The sequence below is a fragment of the Crocuta crocuta genome, unplaced genomic scaffold (genome assembly GCF_008692635.1).
Source record: "Crocuta crocuta isolate KB4526 unplaced genomic scaffold, BGI_CrCroc_1.0 scaffold541, whole genome shotgun sequence".
Taxonomy (NCBI): domain Eukaryota; kingdom Metazoa; phylum Chordata; class Mammalia; order Carnivora; family Hyaenidae; genus Crocuta; species Crocuta crocuta.
The window spans coordinates 1350223-1373978 of record NW_027531901.1 but is presented as its reverse complement, the minus strand read 5'-3'; the positions used below and the strand labels follow the sequence as shown (position 1 = coordinate 1373978).

The following is a 23756-nucleotide window of genomic DNA, read 5'->3' as shown; positions in this document are numbered from 1 at the left end:
TCTGCTGCGTTCTATTGACCAAAGCGAGTCGCTGGTCACTGCAAACCCAAGGGATGGGGAGATAAACTGCACCTCTTGATCAGAGGAGCTGCAGCATCCTATTGGAAAGGGATATGGATACAGGCAAGGAAATAGTTGTGGCCATTTTGGTATCTACCCCAGGAAGAAACTGATACTCATTAAATATGTTTTGTGTCAAACGCTTTACATGCAGTCATCATAACTCCATCACATGGGTTTTATTATCCACACATGACAGAGGAAGAAGCCCATGTATCAGCCTTTGCCATTTCAACTTCTTACAGAGGCCAGAAACACGACAACAAATGAGAAAAGAATTCGGCTGGGTAGGAACCAAGCGATGATAGTTGTGTCCCACCTAAAAGGGCCAGCCGCCACTCAAGCCAGCTTTTGGTTGCCACGTGGAAATGTGGGTCCATTGCCTCCAGCTCTTCTAACTCTTAAAAGAGAGATAAGGAGTTTAGATTTTTATGTGAAATCTCCCAACTACAAACATTGGCTACCAATTCCAAAAAATGTCTACATATTGTGGGCCAAACAAAATATTTCTGCCAGCCAAATTCAGCCTGCAAGCTGCCAGTTTGTGAGCTCTGATGCATATACATAAAGATGGTACCCTGTGAAGAAGCAGTGCTGTGCTCAGGCTCCGTGGGCTGGGGAAACAAGTAAGGCGATGGTGGGGGGGCAGGGCAACAGGTCAGGGAGGGTTTCCTAGACGTGGTGGTTGAGTTGAGCCCTGAAGGGCAGGCAGGGTGTCTCCCGTTTGGTTGGACAAGAGATGGTTTGGAAGGAGGCCATTCCAGGTGGTAGAACAGAATGTGAGACAAAGCAAAGGGCCAGTGGTGCCTCGAGCTTGCCTGCTGCTTTGACCACTGGAGCCTGTGTGAGCAGCAAGAAGAGTTCAGGTGACAGATCAGCAAGGCTCATCTTTCCCATCTCTATAGTGGGGGATCTGGAGCCCTGATCCCAAATGACCCCACTCCCTGAATGGCTAACAACTCCATATGTTGCCCAAGTGGAGCTGGGTGATACTAGTATAGAGCTTTGCCTTAATCTGCTCACTAGGAAAAGCAATCTCAGATACAGCTGAAGGATGGAGAGAGAGAATTTGATCAACATCAGCTCCTTGGCCTCTTTCTTCACAAATGCACATGGCATTTGCTCCTTTGGCTCAGGAATAGCATTGTTCTGATACCATTTACCTTTGGCTTCTAACCTGAAGACCCCCTCAATTCTTTTTATTGCCTGGATAATGGCATTTCTTACAGCAATGGCTCCAGAGTAGCCCAAGCACTATCTGTGGTAAAGTTATGGGGTCTACCTAGGGCCCCCAACGCAGCTCCAAAAAAGGCCAGACATCCAGCTGGGCAGGTCCTGGTCGGGAGATCAAGGAGTGGAAAGGTCTGGAAAGGCAAGAGAGGCCAGTTCAGGGTGGCGGGTGGAGCGGCCCTGAGGGGCATCCTGTGAAAACGGAACCTGCGTCCTGTGCTGGGCCACAGAGAAGCCAGAGCCCTGAGCGAAGGTCCACGCTGACCAGCGGCGCCATGAGAGGACAACTCGGGGTCTCGGGGTTGTACTCGAGAACAAGTACCAGGAAGCCCTTCATGATTCCCAGCATTCTTTCACGTATGTTCTTCCAGCCCATTCTTTTGGTCAATGCAGTAAAAATAATGGGAATTTTAATCTGCATTTTACATACAATATTTATCATGCTGAAAGCGCCACACAAGAACCTTTGCACTGTGGTCTCATTTAATTCTCAGAGTGGTTCATTGTAGATGTGTAGCAGCTGTAGTGGGGTTTAGTGGAAGCCATAGGCATGAGGCTACCCTTGGAGTCAACTAGCAAACCTACAGGTAATAGGTTGATTAGCTCCTTCGGAGAGCAAAACAAAAGATGGACTTTATTTTTTTTTAAATTTTTTTAATGTTTTATTTATTTCTAGGAGAGAGAGAGAGAGAGACAGCATGAGCAGGGGAGGGTCAGAGAGAGAGGGAGTCACAGACTGAAACAGGCTCCAGGCTCCGAGCCGGCAGTCAGCACAGAGCCCGACGCGGGGCCCGAACCCACGAACCGCGAGATCATGACCTGAGCGAAAGTCGGACGCTCAACCGACTAAGCCACCCAGGCGCCCCCAAAAGATGGTCTTTAAATGTGGGCCTAAAGAATCTAGGAACTCACAAATCTCCAACCAGATTGAAGATAGAATTGGGATTAATTATAGTGAAGTTGCTGGGACCCTAATCAATTGTATGGGTCCCAGGATTGTGTGTTAGCAGGGAAGCCTGGGATAAGGACAGCCCCAGAGATTGACGTCGGTGAAGGCATCGTGGAGTGGTAGAATCCCATGCTCCAAACAAGGAATTACTGTTTTCTCAGCAGAGCCATCCCACTGGGGTGGGTGAGAGCACTTCACGTGCCTTGAGCTTAAAGATACTTCTTTCCAACAACTTACTTCCTTATCATGAGAGAGTAAAGAGTCAGTCCAGCACTGCCCACCTCAGTACTCACCACGAGGTCACCTTCAATTAGGCCTTCCTTCATTAGTCAGTCTCTATAGGCTATTTGACAGCTATATTTCTCCTTTTAAATAAATATATTGGCATCTGTATGGTTTCAGGCAACTGATTTCCCTTCTCTGAACCTCAGTTTCCGCATCTGTAAGAAAGGATTGTTAAGATAATTAAATTAGAGCATTTGTAAAGCACTTAGGAGAGAGGGAGGCACACAGTAAGTGCTCAGTAAATGGGAAGTGCCATTTTCATTATTACATATAATTGGGGAGTGAACTTGACTAATGTGAGTCCTGCGGTGGACAGGTTGGCAGGTGATGCCAAACGACTCAAGTTTTAAGTCTGCATTATTGATACTGACTCTCCCTCCCCTGGTATGAACTTGCAAAGAGTTTGCCACCTTACGGGATCAGGCCTGGGCAGTCAGCTGGCCTTCCCTGGCCACACCCCTCTGCGTGAAACTCTGAAGTGAAAGTATTATCTACCCCATTTAAATATGCAAGGGAAACTGAGCCTTCAAGAGATCAAGGTCATTCAACCAATAAGAGGGAGGCCAGGCCTTAAATTTCAATCTTTGACTTGAAACCCTGTGGTCTTCCTAGGGCTCTGGGCTGCCTGGCCCCCAACAAACAGGGAGGCTGTGCAATTGATGACCTTCTCTATTCTTGCTGCAGCCACTGCCCTGAAGGTTATTTCTGTCTTAAAACATCTGAAAACCCAGATTTTAACTACACCAGCTTTGATTCCTTTGCTTGGGCTTTCCTGTCACTGTTCCGCCTCATGACACAGGATTCCTGGGAACGCCTCTACCAGCAGGTATCGAGCTGTGCGTCCCCCTACAGACTTGGCTGGAGGCTGGGGAGTCAGGTGCATGCCTACATTTTTCTTGGAGAAGCCTGGCAACGTCAGGGGCCCGTGAACTCTGGATACAGATCTCTCTCCTTTCTCTCGAATCTGCAGACCCTGAGGGCTTCTGGGAAAATGTATATGGTCTTTTTCGTGCTGGTCATCTTCCTGGGGTCTTTCTACCTGGTCAACTTGATCTTGGCTGTGGTCACCATGGCTTATGAGGAGCAGAACCAGGCCACCGTTGATGAAATTGAAGCCAAGGAGAAAAAGTTCCAGGAAGCCCTCGAGATGCTCCGGAAGGAGCAGGAGGTCTGTGAGGGGCGGACGCTTTGTGAGATCTGTTGCGGCTGCACATTCTTGGGCAGAGGCCTGGACGAGCCACTTACATTAAGGCTGTCATTCTAAGGAGCTGTAAGAACGATTTATTGTACTTAGGCACCATCTTAGGTCGGGTTTTCTCGAGAAAGACCCTGAATCAAGATCCTGTGCAAGTGGTTTATTGGGGGTGTTCTCAGTAAAAGGAGAAAGAAGGAAGCAGGATAGGACAGGAGATGAATTGAACAAGAAAGTGGCCTCAGCTAGGGGCTACTTTCAGCCTGACCCCATGCAGAGTCTGGGCCCTGACTTGTCCCACAAAGTTAGCTCTGTCTTGAGGCAAGAGCCCTGGCATTTCATACCCTTGAACCCTCCCCAGCCGAGTGCACAATCGAAGGAGATACTCCGCAGAATGCTGTAGCTGTGATCCACTAGCAGCTAGCGCTCCGGCTGCTGCTGCTGAGGGTGCTGAGCTGGGAAGAGGGGTTCGGGTGGGGCACCAGCGGGCATTCAGGGTGTAAGTGAAAGGGACGGCCCAGAGGTGGCTCTCCCCGCCATGCCTCAACCCCACCACCACCCGGGTCCTAATCTTGACCTCCTCTGTCCTAGATGCCCTCGTCTCTGTGACATCCCACGTCTGGGGGGCTCACTGATGCAAAGCTCAATCACATACTGCTGCCCGCAGCTGCTGTTGTCTCTCTTCAGGTGCTGGCCGCACTGGGGATTGACGCGGCTTCTCTCCATTCCCACGACGGGTCCCCTTTAGCCTCCAAAACCGCGGGCGAGAGAATGCACAGGCTGAAGCCGCGCGCGGCAGAGGGCTCCGCAGATGACGACAAGTCACCCCGCTCTGGTCCTCACGACCAGCGCAGGATGGTAAGGAGCTCACGTTCGTGCTCTCAAGATTACCCACCTTGGCAGCTGCCACGGACCTTAGGTTGGACCGGGAAGAGGTTTGTAGCAGGGAGACAGCGGGAAGCTCAAGATTAGGAGGATTAGACAGCACGTCGACCCCCCACAAAATAGCCTAAACTAGGACAGGCCACTGTGGATGTGGGAAAGGGGTGGATTCTGACTTTCACCGGGGGGAGGGGCACCGAGACCGGGAGTGTGGAATGTGAAGGAGAGAGGAGCCCGAAAGGACTCCCAGTGTCCAGAACTGGGCGCTGAGGTGGGTGGCGAGTCTAAGGCAGGAGCACGGGAGGAAGAGGCCAGGTTAGTGGGGGGCGGTGAGCCCGTACCGGGCATGCTGACCTTGAGGTGTCCGGGGCCTCGGACAGGACGCGCTGGCTTCCTTCTTACACTCTGATCCGCGAGTCCATCCGTGGTGCTGAGATCCTTTACAAGCTCCTTTCTGACTCTTTGCCTCAGTCCCCACAACCCAAACTCTCACCTGTTGGTGGCAAAGAAGAGTTCAGCCCCCGTGTCTGTGATACGGTCCGGCCTAGGAATAACTTCAGTACCTCACCGGACCCCGTAACAACTCTGTCCACCACCCAAATCTTCTGCATCCCACATCTACACTCACCAAGCTTCCTCACACCACCTCTCTCTCCAAATGGACAACAGAGGAAGTGCGTCTCCTTAATTCAACAATACTAGGTGCATGATGTAAAGAGATGACTAATGGTCCATTTCCCATTTGGTGGAGGAGGCAAATATACAAACAACTGTGTGCTCTATACTATAGCAGGGAAACAGATATGGTATTTTGGGAATAGAGGAGGAAGCATCCACTCTTTCGGGGGTGGAGGTGTATCAGGAAAGACTTCGTGGCGGAGGAGATCGTTGCAAAGAACAGTCAATAGTGAGTAGGGGTTCCTCTAATAATTGAGGACTGTGGGGGAGGGGGCAGGAGTATTTTCCAGGCCTAAAGTAGAATGTGTCTGTGCAAAAGCAGAGAGGCAACATTGGGGTACTTCTTTACTGCTAACTGAAGGACTGCAATTCATTCAAGGGCATCCCCTTCCTCTTTCCCCGGGTGCATTCCTGTGGTAAACAGACCATAAGCAGTTTTTGTATAAAGTCATTTTCTAAAGGGCAACAATGGGTGAGAGGTTGGGGGGTAGCAAACTAGAGGAGACACAGCAAAGACTTCAGCGACCCCAGGACACCAGTCGACCTGCTTGGACGATGCGTTTCAAGTCAAGTCTTAGATTCAGAAGTCATTGCCCACCATTTGTCAAACAGGGAAATTCCGAAAAATATTAACTGGTGGCCAGGGAAGCACCACCTGTCAAACATGGGCCCAACATTTTCTTCTGGGTTTTTTCATCGGTTTGCTTACTGCCCAACTGCAAATAACTCGGCCGTCCCCCCTTTTAATAAGGGTTTGTTAATTCTACTAAAGTAGAATTAACAAAAGTGGGAAGTACTTTCCCAAAGTGGGAAAGATTTGTGGGATTTTATGAGTTTCATAATCCTTGGACATACATTCTAGGCAAAGAATGCTCTGTTTATGGTATCAGGATTGCAGTGATAGTTGCTGAACAGTGTCGGGCTCCAAATAATCCAAAAAGGAAGCTTCAGTTGTGCGGGCTGGGGGACAGGTGAGGAGGGCTCGAATTGACAAGATGTCCCAACTTGAGTAGTCTGGTAAACAAGAGGAGTTAAGGAAGGCGGAACATTCAGCTGTATGACGAGGTTTGGTAGGAAGTCGGTGTGTAGATCTTCAGCTACAGTTCACATGGCCTAGAACTGATAACTCGTTCCGGTCAGGCTCCCACAGTGGGGATGGGCACTCGCCAAGCCAGCGTACTCGCCTCCAGGGGCTCCGGGCCTGGGAATTAGCTCCTTTTCTCTGGCAACGCCGTTCCCTCAGTGGAAGATTTTGATGGGAAATGTTTATTGATTTGGAGGAATGGCATGATTCTTCCAGGAAATTAGGCTGCAACTCTCCCCATTGTTGACTGTTCAAAGTTTGCCTCAAGGGACCCTGGAGGCTCATTACATTACAAAGCTCTTGTCTCCTCATGCACAACACACCCTCACATTTGTATCGGCTGGATCTAATGAATTGCAGAACCTAATTTCCAGACACTAAAGTGCACCTGTTCATTCAACGACCATTTCCCGAGCTTGTTCCGGTACTGGTGCGCATAATAGTCTCCTTGGGTCACAGCTTCCCTGTGGAGCAGGGAATCTGAGACAGCTTTGTCCGGTCCCGTGGGCCAACAGCTGACTCCTCTGGGTGACAAGATCGGCCTCTGACACGCTTGGCCATCAGGACCTATTTGCTGATCTTAAGCACCCTGTGATCTCTCGTCTCTCCTGGCCTTTTCCCAGGCGTGTCAGAAATATTCTTTTCCCCTGTTCTCTTCCCACGTTTACCCAGAGCACCCCTTAGATCTGTGTCTTTAATTTTTTTCTGCAAGTTCATGAGAATGAGGGCAGGGGAATAGGGGCGGGCGGAGGAAGTGTTGAGCTCCAGAAATGCTTGCAGGACGAGCTTCCAGCCTGCCTTTTCTCCTGCTCCTCCGGGGCAATGCCCAGTCCCTCCTAGGCATCACCTCTGGGAGGCGCCGGGCGAGCCACGGCAGCGTGTTCCATTTCCGGGCCCCTTGCCCGGATGCCTCGTTCCCTGACGGGGCCACAGACGACGGAGTCTTTCCTGGAGACTGTGACAGCCATCGGGGCCCCCCGCTGCCGGGCGGGAGTGCCGGCCAGCCGGGTGCCCTCCCGAGGAGCCCGCTGCCTCAGCCCTCCAACCCTGGCTCAGGGCGCGGAGAAGACGGCCCTTCCGCAGTGCCCGCTGGCGAGCTTGCCCCGGGAGGCATCGAAGTCCCGGTAAGTCTGCCAAGGCCCCGGACTCTCCTGAGCTGCCCTCCAGGTGAAGGCCAAGGAACACCGAGGGTCACCCATGGAAGGCCCCCTCACACAACGTTGTGCCCAGCACTTCCCCGCTACCCCCATTTTACAGGCAGGGCAGGGGAGAGGCAGAGACACTGGGTTTACCAGGGGCCACACAGGTTTTCCGGTTTAGTCTTCAGTCCGATAATACAAATTATTTTCCGGCTGACCGCTGCCCCTTGTTTCTCAGTGTTCCTCCGTCTCCCCTCACCTTCACTGTTTCAGAGGCAGGCCGGCCTGTTCCCTGGATGGGTATGAGAACAAGGGACGGTGCTTCTCTTTCCGCCTGGAATCTCTGCAGGCGAGGCTGGGTTTGGCACCTGGGACCCAGAGAAACGCAGGGAGGTGCCCCGGACAGATATTAGCAGAAGCGAAGTATCCCTTGCTTCACTCAGTCAAGCAGTTAAGTTGCCAAAACGTACAAATTAGGCAACAGTGACTAACTGGCAAGTGCTGTTAATAGAATAATCGCAGAGTGCGATGGCAAACCAGGGACTCCTCATTGGATTGAGAGCTGTGATTTAATTTGAGCTCTCCCTTTAGTTTCAGAAATGATGCTTCTAGTGTTTTTCCTTTGCCCTCTGTGGCTAGCCAGGGACCCAGAGCAGTTTGCAAACAGACTTGTAAAGTGAGCAGGATGCGGCTCTACTGACTCGGATAAGTCCTACAAGGTTTCCTTAGCTCCATATCTGACTGGATGCCGTGTCATCCCAGTAAGAAACAGATACCACTCGGGGCGCCTGGGGGGCTCAGTCGGTTAAGCCTCCGACTTCGGCTCAGGTCACGATCTCACGGTTCGTGGGTTCGAGCCCCGCATCGGGCTCTGTGCTGACAGCTCAGAGCCTAGTGCCTGTTTCAGAGTCTGTGTCTCCCTCTCTCTCTGACCCTCCCTGCTCACGCTGTCTCCTTCAGAAATAAATTTTAAAAAACATTAAACATTTTTTTAAAAAAAGAAACAGATACCACTCCGACGGGCAGGTGGGCTCTGAACTAAGAAGGGACAGTGAGGCACTTAGAGGTGAGCAACAGTGGGTGGCTGCTCTGTGCTCACGCTGAAGAGCTGAGGGGAAGGACCAGGACCGGAGCCCGGCAAGCGCTGGGTGGTGGCACAGAACTTGCGACCCAAGAGGCAGACCCACCACAGCCCAGCAGGGAAGAAGCCCCTCTCCCTCCAGACCCGGGCTTTCTGCTTGTGCCCCCCGTTGGCCAGGCCTGACCAGGACGAGAGGGTACAGACCACCTCCCCCAGGCACAGAGCAGGGTAGGGAAGGTGGAGAGTGGGTCTCCAAGAGCCAACAAAGAGACATCAACGCAGAGCCCAAAAGTCAAAGCCAACCTGCAGGCCTCTCTTGGAGGGGCTTTAACGCTCTAGAAAACCCCTCACTCAGGAACTCCTCCCTAGATGACCACTTCCTAGGGATTCGGTCTTTGATTCATTTTAGTTAAGCTAGTCGGCTGGTGTAAGATTAACTCTTTAAGCCCTTCTGCGTCGCGTGGACGTGGATTTCAGTCACAGGGTTGCCAGTTACCAACTGAGTCACCTGTAACAAGCCCCTTAAATTCTTCAAGCCTCCAACTCTCCCATTAAAAAGGTTCCTAAATAGCTGAAGGGTTCAATGGAACCATAAAGTGCCTGCACTGATACGCATTGGCTTGAAAATCACCAAAGCTGCTAGCATGTCTTGTCGAGTCGTCATGGTGAAAATCTTCTGAACACTCTTCATATGTACTCAAGCGCTATCTCCCTGTGAACTTCGCCTCTGTGCTCATACCTGTTGAAACTGGATTCTGGATGTTAGTGCAGTGCCAGAATCAGCTGCTGTGGGCCCCGGACACCCCCATCTGGGGTAGTATGTGGCTAGAGTTAGGGTACTGAACCCAGACAGAACTTCCCGGGAGGGCCCGGGAAGGCTCAGAAGGATTGTGTCAAACAACTAACACCGGGGAATCAAGACACACAAATATGCCCTCAGAAAGAAAAGGACCGTGTGGAGTTGGGACTGAGTTGTATGCTGGGGAGAGAAATGGGCCCATCAGAAGGGAGGTCAAATAAGCCTGCTCTGGGAGAGGAATTCCGTGTGAGCACCACATGCACAGCCCAGACGGGGTCTGGGGCTGACCGCCTGACCGCTGCTCCTATCGCTTCCCTTTAGTAGAAACCTCAGAGGCCCTGGAGGCAGCCCCGTTCCCACGCTGGTGCCCAGGGACTCTGTCCTCGGGCAGGAATTAGCAGACCCTCAGGTGAGCCCAGGTCACAGCGTTAGCTACAAGCCTAAGCTCTGCTTGCACCCCCATATCTATGTCCTGGTCTCCATGCCTAAGCTCTTACCCCAAGTTCAAGAAGCAGCCCCATTTCCCAAAGCACAGCTGCAGAGGATCATAGCGTCACCAGGCAACTCAGCCGCACGAGACGGGCCAGTAAGAGGCCGAGTGAGCCGTCTCTGCCACAAAAGTCCTGACTGTTTGTGTCCCAGCAGGCACTGGATGCAGAACAGAAGAAGACTTTCTTGTCAGCAGAATACCTGAACGAACCTTTCCAAACCCAAAGGGCGATGAGTGTTGTCAGCATCATGACCTCTGTCCTTGAGGGTAAGTCCTGCTCTTTGGAACGTCCACAAACTGTGCTGTGCTGAGTCTGCATCTGAGCAGCAGAGGGGACGCCCCAAACCTGTGTCGAATGTGTCTCCCATCCGTGTCCCGGGGCCCGCGTACGCCTCTTTTTTATGCCCTTGGCCCCGTCGCCCTTTATCAATGTGTTTTTCCTTGATGTGGATAATTTTTATAAAGCAATAGAATCCAATGAGTCTGAGATGCTCTAGGCATCTCTTGTTTAAATGAGCCTCTTGAATGCCGAGAACAAACTGAGGGCTGCTGGGGTGGGGGGGAGGGGAAAGGGGGTGATGGGCATGGAGGGGGCACTTGTGGGGATGAGCACTGGGTGTTATACGGAAACCAACTTGACAATAAACTGTTTAAAAAATAAATTAATTAACTAACGTCAGCCTGATATGTATTCATCAAACTAAATTTTAGAAAGTGGTCTGGCAGGCACCAGAGAATTTCAAGCTACCTCAGCTATGCAAGAGATGCTACAGTCCTTAATTTTCAAATATGGTGAAATTATCCTGTCATTTTTCATGGTTGTAACTCGGACGGTTAGAACTTTTTGTCTCAAGCCCACATTATGCTGAGCATTGGAAGATAATTTAAGTCAATTAATCAGTCAATTTAACTAAATTCTTGTTAATTCAGGGCTCGATCAATCAAATGGAAACCCACTCAGCCTCCTCAGGGATGTGTCTGAGTCCCGGATGCCCGCATCACCTGGGGCTGGAGGAAGACCCTGGCACGGGGTCACGGCCAGCCGACACAGGGGTCCCCAGAGCATGTCTGCCTCCTGTGTAACGCCTGGCTTCTTAGCCGGCCTTTATTTTGCCTCAGGGCGTGGAGAATTTGGTCTTCATCTTGTCCAGCTATGTACCTCCCCTAGACAAATTTAACAGGTCCTGGGCTGAAGGAGGGAGGGGGCGCTTAGAGCTGGTGTGTCCCTGAGAAAGGGCTCTGTGTGCTCCCTCCCAGCCCAGGGCTGAATCCTCGCTGTGGGGGTGGGCATGGCGAAACCAAGAAGGAAACCAAAAAGAGATGTCTGAGGGATTTGAAAACAGAACCGATCTATGCCTTACTTTCTCGGTGAAGTGAGAGGTGGCAAGTCTTGGAAAAAGACCCAGATGCCCGACGTGGCCCAGAACTGTGCAGTAGAGCACAGGTGACCGGCCTGGGTAGAGAAGGCCTGGGGCAGCTTTGGAGGGTGCCCTCCAGCCTGCAGAGGAGGAAAGTAGCCAGGTGATGACCTTGCCCCACTTGAGGGCTATGGAAGGAGGTGAGCGAGAGGCGGGAACAGCCGTCTCTGTGGCTCTCCCACCAGAGACCACATGGGAACTATGATGACTCTAGTAAAATACACTTGGCAATGACCAAGGACCAGCTCGACACTCTGTCGATCCTGAGCTCCCCAGAACCCAGACACAATTTCAGATAGTGAAGTAGTAGCAGACGCTGAATTAACCAAAACAAGGTCCCCAGGTTGGGGACTTGCGGTATATATTGAATTCAATTATGGGGGGAAAAACCCTCAAGTTACTTTTCTCGCACGCATGAATCTGTGTTTTGTGAAATGTATACACATTTCAGTAACAACAGTGTGTACATTTCTCTCATATTATTGATCTTCATTATTTAAAAACCATTTTTCATTGTAATCGTGTCTGTATACCTAACATTTTCTGTGGCTGCCTGGAATCTAACCATGCTATCTATGCCCGTGATTTTTTGTTGGCCAGGTGGGTTACTTGGATTCTTTTTCCTTTTTGCTTTTAGCCATCAGACAGTTAATGTTAAATACAAACAGCTTGCTTTTTCATTTATTCCCCAGAATTATCAAGCTTCCTCCGCCTCTCTTTTTTCCCCATTTATTTACTCTTCAACGAGCATTTGCCGAACACCTGCTATGTGTCTGGCATCACTCCGGTGCTGGGAATTCAGTGGTGAACAAGAAAGAGGCCTGCACACATGGAATCTGCCTTCTAGGGGGTGGGGTGTACAGATAAACACAGATATTCAGGTGGCGATAGTAAGCAGGAGACGGGGGAGGGGGGCTACACAGGGGCTGTTTCAGATAAGGGGGGGGCAGAAGGCCAGTCTCTCTGAGGAGACCAGAAATATCAATGAAGTCAGAGAAGCAGTCTTATGAGAATCTAGGGGACAGCGTTCCAAGACGATGAAGGGCCCATGCGGTGTAGTGAGCAGGAATGAGACAGCAATGAGCCAAACGAATGCTCTAAACATGTCCCACTTCAGGCAAGAACAAAAGAGGCCTCAGAATCCATGAGAAGCAGCAGAGGCTAATAGTTAAGAGCACAGGCCCTGCAGCCTGACATCTGGCTCTGCCACTCTGGGGGAGCTGTGCGATTTTGGAGCTCCTTGAACTCCTCCGTGCTTCAGCGCCTAACCTGTAAAAGGGTGAATATGTATTGATCTTCTTGTGTTTTGTGAGGATTAAGTGGGTTAGCTAAGTAAAGTGCTTAGATCCATGACTGGCACTTAATAAATATTCAGCAGATGGGGGCTATTCTTTTTCTTTCTAAATACTTGTTTGTTTGTTTGTTTGTTTGTTTGTTTGTTGGGGGGGAGAAGGGCAGAGAGGGAGGGAGAGAAAGAATCCCAAGCAGGCTCCTTGGGATCGAGCATTATGCAACGTGAGCTCGATCTCACAAACTGTGAGATCATGCCCTGAGCTGAAATCAAGAGTCAGATGCTTACCCGACTGAGCCCCCCAGGCGCCCCAGATGTTGGCTATTCTTATTTGCTCCGTTGTAAATGAGGGCAGAGATATGTCTGTTTTGCTCACAGCTGGATTTCCTGCACCTGAAAGAACCGTGCGTGGCATGTAGTAGGCACTCAACAAACAGTTGGTGGTGGATGAGAGGATGTACAAAGGTGACATTTGCAGGTGGTGCTAATTACAGTGACCTGAACTGATAAACAGGAAGAGAATAAGAAATGGTTAGATATCTCGAGGTAGGACAGACTTCCCCTCAAGAAAGATGCCGTGAGAATAGACGGAAAAGCAGGAAACACACTGACGTTTCTAAGAGAATCTGGGTACGGACAACCTCAGATTAGGGCAAAGAGGTCAAAGTTGCTTGAGTGTAGGGCGGGTGACCTGTGATCTTCTCTGGTCTGATGTTATAACCACCACACTCACGGGATACAGGAGGGGTGCATGGCACTGTCGGGGGCTGTGATGGGGTGTACAGAGGTCACCTCTCTGGGCGTGATCGTGCCTGGGAAAGTCTGGCCCAAACCAATGAGAGCTTGGCAGTGCCCTGAGCTCAGGGCACATGAGCCATCTTTGCTTGACACACAACCAAGGACTTGACAGTCATCCAGAGCAGAAGGCCAGAAGCACACAGCGTGAGCACAAGGCAGTCTCCTGTGCCCTCGTGCTGAGTGGGAGAGACGGACATGAGTGTCGTGAAGGAGAAGTGCAGGATGCTAAAGGAAATATGGTAAGTTTAGCCTGGGGTTAGGGAATATTCCAAACAAAAAGGACAGCAAAATCTCTGAGGCAGAAGACAGAAGACAGCATAACATTTGAAGAAATGAAAAAGCCTGGTGTGGCAGGGACGCAGAGAGCAAGGAGAGGGGCTCAAAGTAAGGCTCGAGAGACGGCCTGGGGCCAGGCCCGCGGGGTCTCCTACACCAGACTAAGGATGTTGGACTTCATCCTAAAAGCAGCGAGGTACCATTAAAGGATCGGAGGCAAGGGAGCTACATTTGCATTTTGTAAAGGTTACTCTGAATACGTGTAGAGAACGGAATTCAGAGGGGAGACTGTTGGCAAGGAAACCAGCGGGGAGGAAACCAGCGGGGAGATGGCAGTGCCTGGACTCGGGTGGTGGCAGTGGGGTGATAGGAAACGGGAGGGCTGAAGAGCTAGTGACGTAGGATTCGGGACTTGGTTCGCACGGGTCTGGCATAAGCAACTTACTGGTGCAAGAACTCATAAGGGGAACACGTTAGGGGGGTTCACTGGGGAAAGACGAGAGGAAAGATCACCAGTTGGGTCTGGGATTGAGTGGGTTTCGGATGCCCTTGGGCTTTAGTCACATGGACATCCAGGTAGGGATTTCCGGTAAGAAGTCAGATTTACAATACATGGGCCTAGAACTTAGAAGATGAGGGTGACCTAGAGATACATATTTTAAAGCTGTTTGAACGTAGATAGTAATTTTGGGAAGGCGCAAGTGGAGTAGATGACACCGAGGGACCTGAGGAAGAAGAGAAGACCTGGACAGAGCTCTAAAGATACTGTAATGTTTGGTGATTGAGCAGAAGGCACAGAGCCGGCCCTGGAGGCTGAGAAGGAGCGCCACCAAATAGGAGAAGACCCAGAAGCACACAACACAGGCCCAAGCGTCTGAATTCCTTCAGGAAGAGCCGAACGGTCAAATAAGGCAACGCTGTAGAAAGACCAAGTAAGACCAAGCCCAAAAAGAGGGGCGCCTGGGCGGCTCAGTCGGTTGAGCGTCCGACTTCGGCTCAGGTCAGGATCTCTGGTTCGTGGGTTCGAGCCCCGCGTCGGGCTCTGTGCTGACAGCTCAGAGCCTGGAGCTGCTTCGGATTCTGTATCTCCCTCTCTCTCTGCCCCTCCCCTGCTCATGCTGTCTCTCTCTCTCTCTCTCAGGAACATTAAAAAAAAAAAAAGAATCCAGGGCTTTAGTCACATGGATGTTTTTGGTGATCTGAGCAAAAGAGGGCTGGCAGAGTAGGGAGGAGGGTGAAGAGCGGGGGTGCCGCCAGGGTGTAGGTAGCTTTGAAGGAAGATTTTGTTGTGGTTGTTTCTTGCGTGGAAGCTTTTAACAGCATATTTGCAGCAACGCGGTTCGAACTCGAGGGTGTTATGCTAAGTGGAATAAGTCAGGCAGAGAAAGACAGGTATCATATGTTTTCACTCATGTGGATCTTGAGAAACTTATCAGAGGACCATGGGGCAGGGGAAGGGGAAAAAGTAGTTAGGGAGAGGGAGGGAGGCAAACCATAAAAGACTCTTNGGCTGATGGGGGTGGGGGAGGGGGGAAGGGGGGTGATGGGCACTGAGGAGGGCACTTGTGGGGATGAGCACTGGGGGTTGTATGGAAGCCAACCTGGCAATAAATTATATTTTAAAAATAAAAATAAAATAAAGTCCATTTTGACCTAAAAAAAATAAATAAAAATAAATAAAAGCATATTTACATGCTAAAAGGCAGGATCCATAAGAACGGGAAAGACTGGAGATAAAGGAAAGAGAGAGAACATTCCATCAATTCCTGAAGTGACAGGAGGGGATGCATAAGTGGAGACTGTTCATGGGAGGAGGGACATCTCTTTAACTGTAGCAGAAGGAGAGGAAGACATTCCTTCTGGATTCTCTTTGTGCAGGAGGTTCTTCTAGGGCAAAGAGCTGTGCTCATGTTCCAAGCTTGCAAGCGCAGATTCTCTGAGGCTCTGTATCTCCCCAGACAACCGAGGTCAGCGATATTCAGACGATTTACAAGGCTGGGCATTTTCCTGTCCTGTTTTTCAACTAGAAATGGTTGATTTTGCCCCTGGGGTGTGCCCCCTGCGTTAGAAAACCATGCTTTGCCAGTTTACATATCTGTCATTTACAGTGACCTTTCAGAACATTCTCCTGACTGACTGACCTGTGCAGGATTTGATAGCCTATGCACATAACTTATGATTTGAGCGTACAGAGGTTTCTGACTTTCATCAAAAATAGAGCTTGCATGTCTATTTCTGAGTTTCCTTGATGCCTTTAGTGGTTTCTGGAAGTAGACGGGCAGCACATTCTTTTCTTTCCTTTTTTAAAATTTTCATCTGTTAAGATGCCTTTCAGCTTTTGAGATATGATTGACAAAATTGTAAGATATTTAAAGTGTACATTGTGATGATTTGATACGTGTATATGTTGTTAAAGGATTTCCCTAACTGGTTAATGACCACATCCCTCACAACTCACAAGTTCATCTCTTTTTTTTTTTTTTTTTTTTTTGAGATTCCCCATAGATACATGATACCATGTAGTATCTTTCTCTCTGACTTATTTCGCTTGGCATAATGCCCTCAAGTTTGAGGGCAGACACCAAGATTTCCTTCTTTCGTATGGCTGAATAATATTCCAATGCATGGGCGGGAGTGTGGGGGTGTTGGTGTGTTTCACATCTTCCTTATCCATTCGTTTATTGGCGGGCATTTAGATTGTTTCCATGTCTTAGCTATTGTGAGTAGCGCAGCAATAAACATCAGAGTGCAGATGTCTCTGAGATAGTAGCTTCATTTCCTTTGACTATATACCCAGATGTGGAACTCCTGGATCATGTGGTAGTTCTATTTGTAATGTTTTGAGGAATCTCCAGACTGTTTTCCAGAGCGCCTGCACCAATTTACACCCACCCCCCCAGCAGTGCACAGGATTCCCTTTTCTCAATATCCTCACCCACACTTACTGTCTCTTGTCTTTGATGATAGCCATTCTAACAGGTGTGAGATGATATTTCATTGCATTTCCCTGATGATTTGTGATGTGAATATCTTTTCACGTACCTGTTGGCCATTTACACGTCTTCTTTGGGAAAAGGTCTATTCAGTTCCTCTGCCCATTTTAAAATCAGATTATTTGTTTTTTGCTACCAATTTGCAGGAATTATTTACATATTTTGGATATTAACTCCTTATAAGATACATGATTTGCAAATATTCTTTCATTAAGTTGCCTTTTCCTTTTGTTGATGGTTTCCTTTGCTGTGCAGAAGTTTTTTAGTTTGATGTATTCCATGTGTTTATTTTTGCTTTCGTTGACTTTGATTTTGGTATCAAATCCAAAAAATCACTGCCAACAATTTGCATTTCTATTTCTCAGTCTCCTTGATGCTTTTGTTGATTTCTGGAAGTAGAAGGGGCAGCATATTCCTTACTTCATTGCTTTAAATAAAATCTCTTTATCAAATTTTTATTTAGAACGCTATTGTTTGAATAAGCAACATGTTATATAGAATTTAAAAGATACCAAAGGGCACATTAAAAAAGGGAAATATTTGTCTGTCCCCCCAACTCTCTTCTCCGGAAACAATGTCCAAACCAGTTGTTTTGTGTTTCCCTCCTGAAATAATGTAGTATGTTCAATAAAAAATATATAGTCTTTTTTTTCTCCCTTGCAAATGGTAGCATATCACATATCCTATTCTGTGCCATAATGTTTTTTCGATGAATCTATTTTGAAAATCATCCTACATTGTATCCTTACACTTTGCAATAAATGTTAGTATTTACACTGTATAGATGGTTCTATAATTTGGCTAACCATTCCCTTCTTGATGGGAAGTAAATTCTTCAGTCACTACATCACTTTCCACATGTACTACAGGTTAAATGCCTTGAAGTGAAATCACTTTGTCATAGGGAAAAAGGCATTTTTGGGCACTTATCGAAAGATAATGGGTGCTGTATGTAAATATATCAACTCTTACCCACCCAAGCAATGGGTGATACTGCCTCTCAGTGCACACCCTCCCAAACACAACTATCAAACTATCTTTATCTCTGCAAATCAGATCCATGAAAAGATGTCTTAGTATAGCTTTATCTTACATTTCTCTCATTTTGTGTGTCATTGGACATCTTTTTGAATATTTATAAACCATTTGAATTTTCTCTTTAGAAATTGCCTAATCATTTTTCTGCTAGGTTGGTCTTTTTTTTCATTAATGTTTAAGAGTTCTTACATATTAATGAAATGAGCATTTTGTCTAAGACATAGGCCACAATTATTTTTCTCAGTCATTTTTTCACTTTATTTGACAAAATGTTTTAAAGATCTTAAAGACTTTTAAATATTATAAGTCATTACAACTGTGTGATATTGAAAAAATAGTTTGATCTACGTAAGAGAAATGGACATGTGCATATAAAGACATATGGATACGTGGAGATAACTTGTGATCAAAATGAAACTTCAAATCCTTTCAAAAGTGAGATATTATGCAACAAACAGTGGTGATATAAATAACAAGATGTTGGGAAAAATAAACTGGATCAATATCTCCTTACTCAAAATAAACTCCAAATGCACCAAAATTTTAAAGGAGAGGTAAAACTACAGAAGAACTAGAAAGAGATGGGAATAGGAATTTTTCACATCTTGTGATGAAAATGGGTTCTTTGCAAGTCACAGATGCAAGAAAACATAAAGAACAATGTGGATAAATGTGACTACATATAAATTTTGTATCTACCTACAGGAAAATAAAACCGCAAGATGTGGGAAGATACATTTATTTCTATGAATTCATTTCTTTTGAAAAAATATGTACAACCAAAAGTTCAAGTGCTGCAAGTGCATATTTAGTGGGAAACGTGTATTTCCCACTAAAGAGCCTTCCTGCCCCCAGTACCCCCGTCTTTCAGGGTGCTCCTCCAGTTTCCCTGACAGCCTTCACGCCATATTCTATGCACGCACACACGTGCATGCACACACGTATATAAGGTTGTGTTTTTTTACATCTCTATAAATAAGTCTGCCTCATCTTTCTTCATAATGGACTTTATCAATGGTTTCTGTTATTACTATTATTATTGTTATTATTATTATATAAGCAATGGACATCATCTTTCCTTGCCTTGCGGGCTGGTATATCTGCAGAATGCATATCTTACAGGTAAACTTATAGATAGATCTGAAGCTATGCGGTTGCTTTCTGTAGAAGTGGCTCCAGATGCACATGCACGTGGAGATTTAATGGAAGCAGCTAAAAATGAGCATGGTGCTTAGGGAAAAAATCAGTAACTCAACATACAATCTGGGGGAGATCATATACCGATGGCGTTTTAGGGCCATGAGGCTCAATGAGATTACCTAGAGAGGGGGGGAAAAAAAGAAATATCAGGGAGAAAATGCTTGAGATCTCCCTCATTCAGAGGGAAGAAGATGAAAGACACGACCTGAAATTAAGAAGAAGCAGTCACTGATATGGGAGAAAACCCAAGAGATAATGATGTCCTGGAAGTAGACAAGGGAATTCAGGGACAGTGTTACAACTTCTGTCAAATGCTGTGAGAGGCAGAGCAAGGGGTAATTGGGAAATGATCATTTAAATGGGGACGAGGTAAAAGCCTGATTCCAGGGGTCAGCTAGGTAACAGGAAGTGAGAAAATAGGGAAAATTCAGTGTAGAAAACTCTTACAAGGAATTTTGCTGTTGAGGAGTCAGTAGATGAAGGATAGCATGTGGTCCACGGAGATCTTTTGAAAAGTGGACCTACACTTAAAGCGTGCTCACGTGCTGATGGGAATGGTCCAGAGGGGAGGGAGAGGGGGGACACAAGCCTTGGCCAGGTGCACAGGCGGGAGTGGAGCGAGCTGTGTGCCGGGGGGGGTGGGTGCAGAACACGGGGGGGTGGACTTGTGGATTCCTTGGAGAGTCAGTGAGAGGAAGAAGAGGAGGTTCTTTTACGAGTGATTCTATGCTCTGAGGGAAGTCAAAGGGAGCTGGTCAGGAGAAAGCGAGGCATGGATGGGGGGTTGGAGGAGACAGGGAAGGTGAGAAATGCTGGTCTGCACAACTGAAGGAGGGGCCCGAAACGGAGAAACGTGGCAGGAATTCTTACAACGACCGGCTGGGACTCACGACTCCCTGGTGGGGCCGGTCAGCACGGTTGTGTGGTTTTCCTAACCCGGTTCGCCTGGCTGGGCGCCGGGGCCGGGAAGCCTGCCTGTTGAGGGGAGGCGAGGAGGGGAGAAGGACAAGGGAGCCGAGGGTGTCTGCAAAGGGGCACACAGCGGGGGCACGTGACGTCCAAGCCGGGAGCATTAGGAACTAAGAGCGTGACAGCGGCAACGGGCAGTTAAAAAGCCCGCGCTTCGGGGGACTGAGTGGGGACAGAGACTGGACCACGCTCGCTGCACTGAAGGAGCTCAGAAAGTGGGAAACGGTCACCAGAGCGAGCTGCTGGGGTGGGGAATGCAAGTGGTAGCTATTAGCAATGACAAGGTGCCCGGGGGTGGGGTCTGAGGAGACACGGGACTGACGACCGGCACTGACCACAACTGTGATACAGAGTTCGAGGAGTCTGAACGGAGGTGCCCGCCCTGCTTGCTCAGCTCGGCTAAGAAGTACCTGATCTGGGAGTGCTGCCCCACGTGGGGGAAGCTCAAGACGCTTCTCTTCGGGATAGTGACAGACCCCTTCACGGAGCTCACCATCACCCTGTGCATCGTGGTGAACACGCTCTTCATGGCCATGGAGCATCACCGCATGAGCCCCGACTTCGAGGCCATGCTCCAGATAGGCAACATCGTGAGTGCTGTGGTGGCAGGGGCTCGGGTGGGGTGGCCGCGTGCCCTCAGCCGCTGCAGTGTTGGTCTCGCTAGCAGAGCGCGGTGCTGGAGACGTGCGGGCAGGGAATCGAGTCTGGAGGGCCAGGCCGAGCCGGTGGGAATTGCACTGGGACAGACCAGCACAGGGAGATGGACCCAGAGTCCTGCCCGAGGGGAACTGGCTCGCTCTTTACAGGACTCAGGTCAGGCTCTTGAATTCTCTGCATCTCAGCTGCCTCCACCTTGAAATGAGGATAAATGTCACCTTCCCATCTAAAGACAGTCTGTGGAATTGCAAGATCCCCTCATAGTTTTGTTGCTTTTATGACTGCAAATCACAGTGGTGGTAGTTTTTCAGCTGATGCCATTGAAGGGCAGACAGTCGGAGGGGCCGGGAAGGCAGGGAAAGGGAGGGGACACGGAAGCACCAGGGAGCCAGAGCTTTTCTTTTGTATCTCGTTTAGACAGGACACTACTTTGAATGGTCCTCCATTATTATTCCCTTTTGGTATTATTTGCTTCTAACAAGATACAGCACATACTGGACTTGTTACATGATAAGCAGAAGCTGGGAAGGTCAGGGTCCCACCTCCGTGTCCACTGCAGTGTCCACCCCCCTGGAAATGCCCACTGGGTCCACCAGGACCATCCAGCTCTTCCGACTCCTCGTAGGCTGCAGACTTAAACAGAAAGAGGGGTCTCAGGGGCAGTGTGATGACTCTTCCCTAGAGCCCTCCCTTCCCCCAGAGTCCCCGGAAGTCTCCAGCAGGTTCTGGGACACTGCGGCTCCCGTACGCCTTATGTTTTGGCAGCACCTGGGCTGAGAGGACACATTCTTTTATTTTTATTATTTTTTAATGTTTGTTTATTTCTGAGAGAGAGAGAGAGAGAGAGAGAGACAGCGTGAGTGGGGGAGGGTCAGAGAGAGCGGGAGACACAGAATCGGAAACAGGCTCCAGGCTCTGAGCTGGCAGCACAGCGCCCCATGCGGGGCTCGAACTCACGAACAGTGAGATCAGACCTGAGCTGGAGTTGGATGCTCAACCCACTGAGCCCCCCAGGCGCCCTGAGAGGCCACATTCTATTCAAAGTTGACATGAAGAGGGGAAGTGGAAAGAGGAGGAAGTCTATTTCCAAGAAGTCAGCACAGACCACAGAGGGTCTTACGGAAGAGATCTCTGGGCCCACACCCTCATTTTAGAGCTGGAGAAGTTGAGATGAGAAAGAAAAAAGGCCTTTATGGCTGGGCCAGAGCAGGGCGCCACGTTTTAAAGGCAGCAAGAAGGGCAGGCAGCGTTTGGTGCCTCGTAAGCGTGATATCCACCACACAACCGTGCTATGAGGCTCTCGCCACCCTCACGGCCCCAGAGAGGGCACGGAGACTAAGAGAGGTTTAGCATCCTGCCCAACATGGCACAGCCAGTGACAGTGGAGCCAACTGACCCAGGACTCAGGTCTCCGTAGGACCCAGGACCTCAGCCCCACCCCGGCCACGCCTCACTTGCCTACAAGTGATGCCCAGGGCATGCTCTCTGAATTATACAGTTGCGGTCTGTGGTATTAGGCAGGTCACTTGCCAACCCAGGCTGGCGAAAGGCTTTGCTGAGAGCAAATGAGAGACTGGCACCTGACCCTCTTCCTGACCCGTCTCCCTTCCGCTGCTGGTCCTATGACCTGAGCCTGGGCCTGACCTCTCTCAATGTCAGAATCCTCTCCTGTTGAAGACAACTAAAGACACTCAGAACTGAAAGAAACTTAGATAATTTCTTCTTCTTCTAGTCCAACAGCTATTATTTATTAATGCGTTATATTGGCCAGGACCTTTGCTAAGAACTGCATATGCATTATCACATTTTATGCCCATTATACAGATGAGGAAATAGAGGTACAGAGAGGGTGCATTACTTGTGCAGGCTTTTATAAGCTAGAACACGGCCAAATTGAACTTTTTTTTCAATGTTTATTTCTATTTGAGAGAGACACAGAGACAGAGACGAGCCAGGGAGGGGCAGGAAGAGAGGGAGACACAGAATCCGAAGCAGGCTCCAGGCTCTGAGCTGTCAGCACAGAGCCTAAAGTGGGGCTCGAACCCACAAACCGTGAGATCATGACCTGAGCTGAAGTCGGACGCTTGAACGACTGAGCCGCCCTGGCGCCCTTGAATTGAACTTTTATCTAGGTCTACGTTGCCCTGCAATCCAAGCCNAGAACACGGCCAAATTGAACTTTTTTTTTCAATGTTTATTTCTATTTGAGAGAGACACAGAGACAGAGACGAGCCAGGGAGGGGCAGGAAGAGAGGGAGACACAGAATCCGAAGCAGGCTCCAGGCTCTGAGCTGTCAGCACAGAGCCTAAAGTGGGGCTCGAACCCACAAACCGTGAGATCATGACCTGAGCTGAAGTCGGACGCTTGAACGACTGAGCCGCCCTGGCACCCTTGAATTGAACTTTTATCTAGGTCTACGTTGCCCCGCAATCCAAGCTTGTAGACAGCTCACCCAGACTGACGTCTCATTTAGACAGTTATGCAATAATTATTATCCAAATGATCACCCGCCTCTGCTTCCATTCCTGTGGAAACACTGAGCCTGGTTCTAATGCGTCCCCCGAGCACATTCCACGGAGGGTCTTACTGGCCCGGAGGTTACTCTGTGCTGCCGCTAAGTGTTCCCACCCCAGTCCCTCAAGAGCCCGCAGACGATAGAGAAACCGAATGAAAACAAGGCAAAAGGCTTTGCTGCTTCAGTTTTAAACCAGACGTTTGCCTGTTGCCCTGTTTGCCGTGATGCCCTGACCCCACAGACCCTGATGGACCCTTGTTTCCGACCACAGGTCTTTACTGTGTTCTTCACTGCCGAAATGGTCTTCAAAATCATTGCCTTCAACCCCTACTATTACTTCCAGAAGAGATGGAACATCTTTGACTGCATCATCGTCACCGTGAGCCTGATGGAGCTGGGCGCGGCCAAGAAGGGCAGCCTGTCGGTGCTGCGGACCTTCCGTCTGGTACGTTCTCTCCCAGCACCCTGGGGACACTCCCCGCACTGAGGGAGCCACAGCCCTGGGAATGGACACTGTCCTTTGGGGGCCCCAGCAGCCAGCAAACTTTCTCTGTCCTGTGCCTGGGGGGCGGGGAGGCCGGGCATGGCTCCAAGGGGCTGGAGACTTGGTCCTTTCTACTCACTCAAAGTAGGGGTGTGCCCTCTCCTCTGCGGGCCTGGGCACCCTCGTCTGCGGCCCCCCGTTCGCTTACCAGACAACAATATTTATTATCGATGTTTATAACATCAAT

At 49.2% G+C, this 23756-nt stretch overlaps 1 protein-coding gene across 3 annotated transcripts in view; it reads left to right on the top strand.

Annotated features, from left to right (window-relative positions):
- SCN10A (sodium voltage-gated channel alpha subunit 10) overlaps positions 1 to 23756 on the top strand; it is a 92436-nt gene that overhangs the window by 28024 nt on the left and 40656 nt on the right. For 2 of the 3 annotated variants that reach the window (XM_077773991.1, XM_077773990.1), the window contains exons 8-14: positions 3209 to 3350; positions 3495 to 3692; positions 4404 to 4574; positions 7191 to 7484; positions 10025 to 10136; positions 20204 to 20442; positions 23297 to 23470. In XM_077773991.1, the coding sequence (XP_077630117.1) occupies positions 3209 to 3350; positions 3495 to 3692; positions 4404 to 4574; positions 7191 to 7484; positions 10025 to 10136; positions 20204 to 20442; positions 23297 to 23470 (1330 nt within the window). The remainder of the gene's footprint in view (positions 1 to 3208; positions 3351 to 3494; positions 3693 to 4403; positions 4575 to 7190; positions 7485 to 10024; positions 10137 to 20203; positions 20443 to 23296; positions 23471 to 23756) is intronic. The other variant, XM_077773992.1, reaches the window with a different exon arrangement.